The 12,661-nt window shown below is 36.6% G+C and overlaps 3 protein-coding genes across 3 annotated transcripts; all 3 read left to right on the forward strand.

Moving 5' to 3' along the window:
* Positions 3,269–5,005, forward strand: LOC18780187 (ribonuclease 3-like protein 2). Its single transcript, XM_007211882.2, has 3 exons — positions 3,269–3,745; positions 4,349–4,489; positions 4,622–5,005. The coding sequence occupies exons 1-3, from the start codon at positions 3,392–3,394 to the stop codon at positions 4,835–4,837; spliced, it is 711 nt and encodes a 236-aa protein (XP_007211944.1). The 5' UTR covers positions 3,269–3,391; the 3' UTR covers positions 4,838–5,005.
* Positions 8,520–9,611, forward strand: LOC18778721 (F-box/kelch-repeat protein At4g19930). Its single transcript, XM_007212846.2, has one exon. It carries the CDS (start codon positions 8,520–8,522, stop codon positions 9,609–9,611), a length of 1,092 nt encoding a protein of 363 aa, XP_007212908.2.
* LOC18779658 (putative F-box protein At1g50870) lies at positions 11,528–12,661 on the forward strand. The gene has a single exon (XM_007214077.2). It carries the CDS (start codon positions 11,528–11,530, stop codon positions 12,659–12,661), a length of 1,134 nt encoding a protein of 377 aa, XP_007214139.2.

Consider the following 12,661-nt stretch of genomic DNA (forward strand, 5'->3'; position numbering starts at 1 on the left):
AACCTAAAATAATAAAACCCCATTATTTAATTAGTGGTGGTGAAATTATATTAGGAAGATCACAATTTTCCTTCAACACACTAACTTGTTGTAAATTCTTTGCTAACATTCCTAGAAACTCAATCACAAATTTCAGAGCTCTACAGGAATCAACATGAAAACTAAACAATAGAGAGGCTGAAGATTTAGGGCAAATGATTTTATATTGAAGAATTCACTGCAATTCATTCTATTGAAGAATTATTCTATGATCAAAAGCTAACTAATTAGTAAGTTATTAGTAAGGAGCTCACTAGTCTATTGGACCAAGCACACAACATAATCTCATTATTTATCGTCCATTTTTAAGGTTCTCCTTCAAAATCACATTTGCAAAATATCAACTAAATGGGACTTACACATTCGATTAACCTGACTATCATCTTGATGTCTTTTCACAAACACTTTTATGTCTTTCTCTTCGACCACAATTAGATAATTATTTGATTTTTGACTTTTGTGCGTTTGGATGGAGGAAATAAATTTAGAATTTGGACAAAGTCAAAATTTCTAAATTGACATGCACCAACTTCTCTGGATGAAAAAAAAATATGGAATTTGGAGGTGATAAATTTCAAGTTTAAATTCTATCTAAATAGTTGTCATCATTTTTAAAATTCCAAAAGAGGTGGAGTTGAAAAAAAGAAAATTCATGTATGTCGTCACCACCACCACTTCTACTACCACCACTTCTACTACCACCACATTATCCTGACAATGACCACCACCATCCTCGCCGCTGTCACCATCCTCTCAACCATCACCGCCACCAATAGCACCACCTTACCATGGCCACCAATACTTTGCCAAATAATAGAATTTTAAAATGGCAGAATTTAGATCGCCATAGTTTAAATCTTAGGCAATTAATAATTTTAGTGTTTGGATTTATGTATATCGAATTTTATAAATGACAGAAATTACAAATTCTATTGTGAAACGGATTCCCGCTCCATAGCAATTCCTAAATGACACATATTTTGGAGGAAATTAAACTAGGAAATCTTGATTCCTAATTTCCACGATTTTTTCCACGCGTCATTCAATAATTTCTGTGCATTAGTTGCCAAACATATCCATTTTTTGATCAACCTTATTCGGCAAATAAGATCAAAATACCATACTGTGCAGATTATAAGATATAAAGGTCTAAGTACTACTGATGAGAGCTCTCATTATCCAACTGCTTTTTTCATTCTCTAATACTCTTGCTTGTAATATCGGCTGTATTTCTATATGTTGATCACCTTTTATTGGTAAAAATTGTGAACATGAGCGGTTATCGAAACAGAGGTTGTAGTTATCCTAAACTGGTACTTTTTGGTTGTTCATGACCCAAGTTCATAGCCGAACATATGGAACGATCCTGTCATCTGCGACTCAAATATGTATACAAACGAGAAGCTAACAAGTTCACTACTATTTTCGACACAAACTTCGTAGTGGCAGAGTTTTGTGCTGGCTTGGTTCTAGAGAAGAGTCTTACTAATTCTCAAGTTTTCCAAATTAGAAATCCTGCAACCCATCATGTACTTCTCGTGCGCTTAGAAAACTTGATGGGTCCAGAGGAGCCAACCCACAACAAAAAGTTGTAGAGGATTCCTTGCAAGCTCAATCCACAAACACGTCGAGCATGCAGGACAGTCGAGGAGATCTACTCCGAAGAGACAACGAGATGGTAAGCCAACGACTCCAGCATCATGAAGGACACCGATGTGAACCGCAAGCCATGTGGGCAGATGATGTCGAGAAGCTCGTGAATGACCGACTACAAGACTTGAAGATTGGAGGAGATTTCAAAGATGCTCGGTGCACAGAAGTGGACCAAGTGAACTCCTCACCGTTGGCGGCCAAGATCAAGCAGGCGGCTCCACCAAATCGATTTTCAACGCCTTCTTTCACACACTTCAAAGGAGATTTCGATCCCGAGAGCCATTTGAAGCACTTGCACCATTTTATGTGCTTAATTGTATACGTGGTAGGTTCCTCTACCTGCTGCAGTTGAGCCTGTAACACTTGGTTTGTGCTCGTATAGGTTTTAGATTGCTTGGAGGTAAAATTGCATAACTGTGTATATGTTTGTTTTCTTTTTTATTCCCATCATGAATCGCAAGGTCCAGCATACATCACCAGATATGAAAACAATCAGTGTTAGTGGAGCAAATCCTAGGCTACAATTTCAAGAACAAGAGACTTCTAGAAGAAGTTCTGACCCATTCCTCCTACACCGAATGGGCGTCGTATCAGCGCCTCAAGTTCATATTGATGGTGATGGGTCGTTTGAAGAAGCTCTATATAAGTTGTCGCAATCGATGATGGGTCGTTTGATGGTATTGTTGGAATGGATGGGTCATTTCATATTGAAGATGCAAAACAGAAGTAGCATGAGCTTTGTGAGACGAGGAATGGCCTAATGATATGATATTGACCTTATCATGATTTTAAGTGATGTTAGAATTATGTTGTCAATTCTGTTTGTTAATAAGCAGAGCCATATTGGTTTTTCATTAGTTTTCCTGTTAAAATTCATCACGTGCACATGACCCATTTCTTTCATTTCCTTTCATGCGTACATACACAATCTATAGTTTCATTTCCTCTACTGTTTGTGAAGCTATATGGCTAAGAAACCTTTTGGAGTCATTGAATGATCCACAAGAAGAATATACAGTGATTAATGTAGACGACGAATCAATAAGCTCTCAAAGAATCCAATACAACGTGGAAGAAGTAAGCACATTGACACAATGTTCCATTTTTATTTTATTTTATGGACAATATTTGTGAAGTACTGTAGAAGTCCTTCAAGATATTAGGCAAATTGCTCTCTCGAATCACAAAAACTACAAGGATAGACTTGGAGAAAAACTTACATGTGATAGAGACAACACTATTTTGTTACCAATCATATTCCACCAATCATTATAAGAATTCCATATGGCTGAATATGATTAGATGGGAATAGTGCTACTCCCATGACATGCAAATTCTTCTCGTTTACTCGGTATCATATCCGTTACAGATCTCTCTGTAAATCATGAAACTGCATTGTTGTCCCCCACTTAATCAAAGTATTTTTATTTGTTACGACTGAAAATGGATGCAAGTGAGAATAAATTCGGAGTTTTGGTCAGCCAATCCCAACGTGACAAACCTCGGGCTACATAGGTTTACCTTTATTCCTTCTCCTTTAACTTTTTCTTTAAAATATTCTCTTTCCTTTTACTTTGCCATTAGGTTTCTGGCATTTCCAATTCTTACACAAGTAGTTAGTTTTACATCGACACAACACGCATGCACCATCAAAGTTCAAATCAAACCACGACCCGGACGAATTCATCAACGAGACAAGATGAGGCTCTTCACCCGCCAACTCCAGCCATCACCGGAAATGAAAGAGCGGGTGACAGCCGTGGAGAGAATCGTAGGCTACGACTTCGTGGACAAGACGCTTCTAGAAGAAGCTCTCACCCACCCCTCCTCCTGTCGGCCCAATTCGTATCAACGCCTGGAGCTCCTGGGCGACAGCGCTCTCAACCACACAGTGACAAAGTACTTATTTCGTGACAGCCGGAAGTTCAACGAAGAAGAAATCACTAACCGACGCAAAGATACCGTTAGCAACCCCTACCTCGCCCGCATTGGTGCTCGGCTTGGGCTTTATGACTACCTTGTCCGCCACAATACACCTGATCTTGATGATCAGGTCTTTTCTTTTCCTTTTTCTTTTTCATGTCTCTCTTGCGATTTCTGTGTGGGACTTTGCTTTATTTGGGAAAAGAGAAAACAAAGCATTTTAGGTGGAATTTAGTTGGGTATATTTTAGTTGGATATTTATGTTTGCCGAGTTTTTTTTTTTTTTTTTTTTTTTTTAATTCGTGTAAATTGAGGACATAATTCATTGAAAGAGACAAGGTTTAGAATTGTACTACAGTAGTTATCTTCTGAAAAAACAAAATTAGAATTTCACTACAGTTTGCCAATTTCTTTTGAGCCAAGGTTTAGTAAGTGAGGAAGTACCACCCATCCCCAATAATTCTTAACATGAACGGATGACAACAACTCATGCATGTGTGGACAACTATCTTTAACATTTCTCTTGTTTGTTTTTTAGTGAAAGGGAAACCAAAGTCCAAAAAAACAAAAATGACACATAAAAAAGTTGTTTGTATATCAGCGTGCGAGTGCCTATATTTCGACTAACCATACTTTTCCGCTTAAAATTTGGTTAAAAGATTTTTACTTGTTAGTAAATTGTTTTCATATTAGGTTTAATGAGAATTTTTTTAAATTTATTTCATAATTCCAGGTCGCAAAGTTTACTGAAGGAGTAATTAAAGGAAAAGATATGACGGGGTCTCCAGGCTACAAGGTTCTTGCAGATGTTGTCGAATCCGTGGCTGCTGCTGTTTACATTGACTTGAATTATGATCTCGATAAGCTGATGAAGGTGCGTATTTCTATTAGCTGGTTTTCTTTAGCATGGAAGTTGGAAGACTTCTGTTAAGTTTTTAAATGCTTGGAAGAACTATATCTATATATAACCTCCAAATTTTTATTATTTGCTATTCTTCATTTGTAGATATTTAAGCCTCTTTTGGATCTCGAAAAATCTGATTCTATGATGAAGACGAAGGAATCGGATTCCATGTTGGGTTATATTGCCTCACTACTCTACACACTTGGGGCTAAGGCCTATAGCGTGATAATAAGTCTCTTGGTTTTTTGTTTGAGGGGAATAATACTGCTAGTTATCGTCTGTGTTTTGACTAAATTAATTGACTGTTTTGCTAAGTAATTCCTATTAAGGGTGATGAGATGGAGGTATCCTTCAATTTACCTATATATATATATGTATAATTCCTGTAAAACTTGCCAGACTTGGCAGGGCATGAGTGAACCTGTAAAACTTGGTTTGTCCTCGTAGGTTTTAGATTGCCTGGAATAATAATTGCATATTTGTTTATATATGTTTGTTTTTATTTTTGTATATATCCATTGGTCTCAGTTTCTTCTTTGCTTTTGGGTCTTTCCCTAAAATCAGAAATCCAAAATGGTAACTGAGGAAGAGCTATAATTCGAAAATTAAATGCTAACTGTAAGAGATTACTATTAATATTAAAAAAAAACAAAAAAACAAAGTTCAGTTATAGAAGAACTTTTGAGGTTTTCTTTCTCGGTAAGAATGTTAGGTATAACCCAAAGGAAGTGAATCCTGCAATCAACAATAAAAATTTAGCAAGTTACAATAAAATCCACATACTACTTGCTCACTAACTTGTTGAACGCTTGGTAGCTGCGTAAACAATAGAGAGGCTGAAGATTTAGGGCAAATGATTCTATTGAAGAATTCACTGCAATTCATTCTAATATATGTTCAAAAGCTAACTAATTAGTAAGTTAGTAAGGGCCTCACTAGGAACGTTTACGTAAAAGAGTGTGAGAAGTGGGCTAGCTTTAGTACATTGAGGTACTAAACTGGGAAACTTAGGCCTCGAAGGCTTTCTTCGTCAAGTGTTGGAATTTGTGTTTGTAGATATATCGAAATAAATATAATCAACATATTTAAACTAGATTGATTTTAAGTCCATTTATCCGGATCTTTGAATTAAATGGCGCCTCCCACTATTTTGGTTAATTCCACAATTCCTCAAAAGGCGAAACTCGAGAGTATTTTATCTTGAAAACTCTTAGTGAGATGGGAAACTCCATATTACTTGGATCATCCCACCATAATAGAATCCAGGGATATCACAAATAATAGAGAGAGAGAGTCCTTCTTCTACTCTTTCACATTTTAATGTGAGTTCCCATATAATTTGGCCTCTAACAAATATGTAACCCCGAATATTATGGTGCATACCATTGTACTAGTTAAGTATTAACCTACCATGGTTGCTTAGTATATAGATCCAAACACAAACCTCATCATATTGGAATGTTTGCCATGTTTTGTTCCTACCCTTGCAATATCCAATGTATAAAATGGATTCCTCTTAAACACAAGTACTACGTGTTAGGCCCCCACATCTGAGGCAAGCCTTTACGGGCTCGTTTGGTATACCGTATTAGACTCTGGATAGGAGTAAATAGTCTATGTCAAGTGTTTGGTGTCAACTTGTATTATTTAATTACCCGACTATTTTATACGGGTTGGGCTTTTAATACTCTCCTTACCTGACTAACTAATACAATCCACACACTCCGGTTTAGATAATACACGCTTAATTATACAGCTAAGCACGGGTTCTACCAAAAAAAATCAAACGCTCTTTTCATCTTCTTCTCTCTAGGATTTTTCTCTGCTATCTTCTCCAAAGGTTATTTTCTTCACTCTTCTCTAGATATCCATCTCTCACTCTCTCTCTCTCTCTCTCTCTCTCTCTCTCTCTCTCTCTCTCTCTCTCTCTCTCTCTCTCTCTCTCTCTCTCTCTCTCTCTTTCATACTCTCTCCAATATGCTTCTTCTTGCTTCTTCTCTATTCTTTATATATTTCAATTTTTTAATTAAATTTTTGTGGAATTAGGTTATGTATTTTTCGTTTTTGAAATTAGGTTATGCTTACTTACATGAATGAAAGCTAAATCGAAAAAAAAAGAAGTAAGAGGTTATGCTTAGGTTATGCTTATTTTTCGTTTTTGAAAGTCTTTCTTCACGATCTTTGCGCGACAGATTCTGCGTGACGAAGTTTCTGTCGCGCTGAAATTTGTGCGACTACAATGTATTTTGCGCGACGAAATTCTCTTCGTCGCGCAAAGTGTAAAATGTAGTAATGGGATGAGTAGAGATTGGGGTGGAGATGGGTTGGAAAATCTGGGTGAGCAACTGGCTGGGATGGGGTAAATGGCTAGGGATGGTGGGGGGTGGGGTTGTTCTTGTGAGAGGGAGAGAGAGATATATATATTAAGGATTGAGGTAGATCAGAGTTGGGATGGTGTGTTGTTGCTGGGGAGAAAGAGAAGAGAGAACAATGGTGGCTGGCGATTGGGACTGGAGGTGATGTCTTTCATTTTTTGATTTTTTAGTTCTGGTTTTTTTTTTTAAAATTTTATTTATTTATTAAGTTAACTCTTATTTATCTATTTTAAATTGTATTCAACAGTTCCGATCTCTTGGACCGGAGTCCAAGAGATTGTGTTCACCCACCGTTAGATATTAATCCAATGGTTCAAAAAAGTTTCTTAAAATGAGTGCAAGAGTGATATGTTTTTTAATTAATTTTTAAATATTTTTAAATTATTTTCCCAGAAAATTTAACGAAAAGACTAAAATACCCTTAAAATTGGTGGAAAATTGGATGGTGTTAAAATCAGATGACAAATCATAGATTTAAAAAAAAAATAAAGTGACATTTCTCTTAAATTTTTCTTTAAGGTGAAAAATTAAAACTGAGGTCTAAGTTCAGGTGACATTTTTAAAAAAAATCTCTTAATAATTTTCATTTTTAAATGGCCAAACATCCATTTTATGATAAACCTTACTGTGCAAATAAGATTTATTTATTTATTTTTATAAAAACCATACTGTGCAGATGATAAGATATAAAGGTCTTTTTGTTGTTGTTCAAAGATAAGATATAAAGGTCTAAGTACTAAATGATGAGAGCCCTCATAAATTCTGGTACACGAAGCAAAACTAACCCAATTTTGTCATAGCAATATATCATGCTTCCTTCGGGCTTTCTTTCAATGTAAATAAATCTTAAGTCTGTTAGACACCACATAATTATTATTATTTAAATAATTCCCAGAACCATCAATACCACCACCAATACCACATTCTCCTGAATTCCCAGAACCATCCATACTACCACCAATACCACATAATTTTCTATTGTTGGCAACTTAGCACCGAAATTATTAAATGACACACTAAAAAAATCGTGGAAATTGAGGATAAATATTTTCGAGTTTAATTTCTATCAAAAAGTGGTGTAATTTCAATTGCTATTGCGCCGGAATTCGTTTCCCAATCAAATTTGTAATTTATGTTATTTATTATAAAATTCGACATACATAAATTCAAACACTAAAATAATTAATTGCCTTAAATTTAAACGATGAAGATCTAAATTCTGTCATTTTAGAATTGTATGCGATTTTCAATTCCTTCATCCAAACGGAGGGTTAGTGTTTAATAGGATTTGTTCTACTTTTTAAAATTAAAGAGGTAACAAGTTTTACTTGGTTGATGATTTAATTTAAAAGTCCTAGTTTGAAAATGATTTGATTTAAAGGTATCAACTGCTTTTTTCATTCTCTAATATTCTTCCTAGTAATATCGGCTATATTTCTATTTATTGAACACCGTTTTTATTGGTAGAAATTGTCAACTCGAGGGGTTATCGGAACAGAGACAGAGGATGTACTTATCATCAACTATACAAGTGATAAAGTAGGAATTATATAATTAAGTAACACGAAACCATGGAGGACTCTACTAAATCTTAATTTCTAGTATATTATGGAAAGGGCATGAAGATGGTGCGTTGCTACCAGAGAAACAAAATCATCATGATGAGGAGAGCTGATCCTGTAAAAGCATCAAAGAAGCTTCCCTTTGATATTATCACAGAGATTTTGACCTGGCTGCCTATAGATTCTCTAGTAAGATTCAAGCGTGTCTGCAAAAACTGGTACTTTTTGATTGTTCATGACCGCAAGTTCATAGCCAAACATATGGAGCGGACCTGTCTTCTGCGACTCAGATATGTATGCAAACATGAAGCTAACAAGTTAACCGTTATTTTCGACAAAAGCTTCGGAATGGCAGCGTTTTGTGCTGGCTTGGTTCTAGAGAAGAGTCTTACTAATTCTCAAGTTTTCCGAATTAGAAATCCTGCAACCCATCAGGTACTTTACTTGCCTAATGCACATGAGGGTACCAGGAATATGGACTTTGCTTTGAACCCATCCACTCATGAGTGTAAACTGGTATGTTTTTATGGCAAAGACAGTGAAGTTGGTTTTGAGGTGTTAACTATTGGGAAGGATGAGCAATGGAGGCCAATGAAACACCCAAACACAGATTTGCTGAAACATCGTGGCAAACCAGCGCTACAAATTTATAGAGGATCATCTTTTAAGTGTGAGGGGCGTGGTCACTTTGTCCAGGTTACTGGAGATGTGAAAGATTGGAACCTGAAAATTCACTCTCTTGATATTTTGAGTGAATGTTTCATTACTAATACCGTGCCCCGGGGATTTTATGTAAATTGGTGGGACAGTTTGGTTTTCTATTGGAATGACTGTGTAGCTGTTGCTGATATAGGAGAGGAAAAACTTACCGTGCTGGTGTTGGAGGACTACAAGCAGCACAAATGGAGTAAAAAGACGGTCCGGGTGACATTTTCAGAGGATCACATGACACTGCTGAAGGATCCATTTTTTGTTATCAATGCTCATTCTGATGGCCTTAATTTTCATTTTAAGGACAGATTTATTCACTATGATCTGAAGAGGGAGACAATTGAGAAGGTAAATATTCGCCTGGGAATCAACTTCTGTTTGGTGAAGCCAAGCCTGATAGCTCTTAAGGGAATGAAAACAGGAAAGGTTGCCTGCAGCATTTGAATGCAGGTTGAAGGAAAATGTTCTTATTTGGTCGGATTAATTAGGACCAAATGCTTCTACCAGTAGATGCAACATCCCTACGGAAGATCAGCCGCATATTATAGGAAATTATTGCGCTCATGCTTAGGATTTGAACCTGTAAACATTTGAGATGTTGGCATTATTATTGGGTGGGATGATAATTAATTGCATGTTTTCTATATCTTTGTGTGTTTCATTCTTGTATCTAATTAGTCTCAGTTTTCCTTTTTCCTTTTGAATTTATTTTTTATTAATAATTTGGAGCCTGCTTCCCTGCCCTCTACCTGAATTTTCTTTACCTGCCCACAAAATGATACAATAAGTTGAAAGCATTGTTGCTTTCAGGGGGGTCTTAGTGTAAGTGAAGGGACTGTTGCTATATGGTAGTTTTTCACTATGGCTCCATTGTCATGTTTAGGGCTCTTTTGGGATTGCTTATCTAGGAAGTACTTCTACTCATAAGCGCTTCTAACAAAAGCACTTTTATTATAAAAATCTTGAATTTTCATAAAAAATCCAAATGCTTCCTTAAAAAGCACTTAGGAGTGCTTCCTGAAGAAGCATATAGCAGGTGCTTTTCCAGAAAACACTTCTATGACCCAGAATAGCTTCTAAACTTTTGTGCCAAACGCTGTCAGAAGCACTTTTAGTTGTTAGAAAACGCTTTTAGCTTTTCCAGAAGCACTCCCAAATAGACCATTAATGTTTCGGCAACATGGGATCGATGGGTATCTAAAAATTGTGGCAAATTGTGGCATAAGCCCAAACAATGGCAACTGTTTTTTTTTTTTGGGGGGACGAACAATGGCAACTGGTTTTTGCTCTCTGGAAGACTTGATTTTCCCTTGCAAAGAGCAGTATATATACTTACAAAATTTGTCTCAAATGATCCAAGTGCGCCTCCATAACAAATAGTTAAAGACTTAGCCTCAGATTAATTAATAAATTATTGCAAATATTGCTCTTTGGAAAACCAATGGGAATTAATGACCCAATTGCTCTATGGAAATATTGCAAGAAAATTGATTATTCATTAATATGAACAACTGCAGCTTTCAAACTAATAAGCTATTATTTTTCAGATATGTTGTAACCGTAAAAAATAAGGTAATTTTCACTTTACTACCCTGAAGTTTACCGAGTTTTAGCCTTTAGTACATGAATTTTTTTTTAATTTTTTTGTCTCAGTCGCATACACAAAGTTAATTTTCCTACCACTTTCATACCTACCTTCAGTCTTGCCGTTAATAAATCTGTTAACCACTGACATGACAGTAAATATGCCATGTAGACCCACCCATACGGTGCCGCGTGATCCGCATATATTATTAACTAAATAAATAAATAAATAGGAAGCTTAATGATAATGCCTGTTATGGGAATTTCAAAGAGTTGAAGAGGCTGACATGGCGATGAAGATCGAATTTAGCTCTAGAGGAGGACGAGTTCTCTCAAAGTGTTGGGGACTCATGTAGGACAAAATCCGGAAGTTTAAGTGTTATTAGTCTTTTTGATGGTTTTCCTAGTTTCCTGTTATTTTTAGGTTTATTTTCCCCAAAGTGTTGTGGACCAATGATGGAAGTTTAGGTTGTTACTCTTTTTGATGGTTTTCCTAGTTTCCAATTATTTTTATGTTTAATTTCCTTGTGCTACCTAGCCAAACAAGATATTAGATTTACTTTCCCTTTGTTGTATTTTACTTTCCTTTTTTATGTTTTTCCTAACTCTACTTGGATAAGACTAATGCCTATAAAAGCACTACCATAGACATGTAAATTTCAATTCGAGTTATCAATCAAACCCAAATATTAGAGATTTTCTGTACTCATCCATCCAATTCAGAACCAAATAAAGTTTCTCTGCTCATCTCTTTTGTCTGAACCCACAGCATGCAGATGGTGGAAGGGAGAGTGGATCCCATAAAAGTACCAAAGCTTCCTTTTGATATTATCAGTGAGATTTTGAGCTGGTTGCCTGTCCAGTCTTTGCTAAGATTCAGGTGCGTGTGCAAGCAATGGTGTTTGTTGTTGACTCAAGACCACCAGTTTATTGCCAAACATAGCGGCCGAGCCAGTCGTCTGCTACTTCCACGTATGTCAGGCCCAGGAAAAATTCTTTATGACGAAAACTTCAAGTTTCTTTACCATTTGTCCGGAGGCTTGTTAATGGAGATGAGCCTAAAAAATTCTCGAGTCTACAGAATCAGAAATCCTGTAACCCATCAAGTGCTTTACTTGCCTGATGCGCCTGAAGGCACGGATGAAATCGACATTGCATTTAATTCATTCACTCGTGAGTGTAAAGTGGTATGTGTTCATGGTGAAGACGGAGAAGAGGTCGGTTTTGAAGTTCTAACAGTTGGAAAGGATGAGCAATGGAGACCCCTCAAACACCCAAACCAAGACTTACTAAAGCAACATGGCAAGCAGGCGCTGAAACAAAAATATTGGCCAGCAGCTTACAAGGCTGAAGGGCTTGGCCATTTCACTCAACTTATTTCAGACGGGAAAGATTTGTACATGGAAATTCAATCTCTTGAGATCTGGAGTGAACGTTTCACTACTAATACTGTGCCCCGGGGATTTTTTGCAGACTTGAATGAAGTTTCGGTTTTAACTTGGAATCACTGTCTAGCTGTTCGCAATATAACAGAGGAGAACCTTAATGTCTTGGTGTTAGAGGACTTCAAGGAGCACAAATGGAGTCAAAACAAGATCATCGTTCCGTTGACATTTTTAAAGGACCGCCCGGAATGGAAGGACAAAATTGTTCATGCCATTGGCATACCTAAGTCTGGTGTACTGCAATTGGCTATTAATCATGTTTACCGAGACGGTATTACTAAAACAATAATAGTTATTGACTATGATATGAGTAGCCAGACAGTAATACATGAGCGCAAACCTCCACCGCCCTTTCCATTGCCTGAAACTTGTTGGCATGATCCAAGCCTGATAGCTCTTAAAGGAATGAAATCAGAGAAGGCTGGCTTTTCTCCTGGTGATGGCTTTTTAATCTGCTTTTTCTAG

Source organism: Prunus persica, chromosome G4 (genome assembly GCF_000346465.2).
Source record: "Prunus persica cultivar Lovell chromosome G4, Prunus_persica_NCBIv2, whole genome shotgun sequence".
NCBI lineage: Eukaryota > Viridiplantae > Streptophyta > Magnoliopsida > Rosales > Rosaceae > Prunus > Prunus persica.

Bases quoted from the DNA above. Each gene is read 5' to 3' on its own strand.
- LOC18780187 (XM_007211882.2), top strand. From the start codon at position 3,392: ATGAGGCTCTTCACCCGCCAACTCCAGCCATCACCGGAAATGAAAGAG. The intron at 3,746-4,348 runs GTCTTTTCTTTT...TCATAATTCCAG, and splicing joins CACCTGATCTTGATGATCAG to GTCGCAAAGTTTACTGAAGG. The intron at 4,490-4,621 runs GTGCGTATTTCT...CTTCATTTGTAG, and splicing joins ATCTCGATAAGCTGATGAAG to ATATTTAAGCCTCTTTTGGA.
- LOC18778721 (XM_007212846.2), top strand. From the start codon at position 8,520: ATGGTGCGTTGCTACCAGAGAAACAAAATCATCATGATGAGGAGAGCT.
- LOC18779658 (XM_007214077.2), top strand. From the start codon at position 11,528: ATGGTGGAAGGGAGAGTGGATCCCATAAAAGTACCAAAGCTTCCTTTT.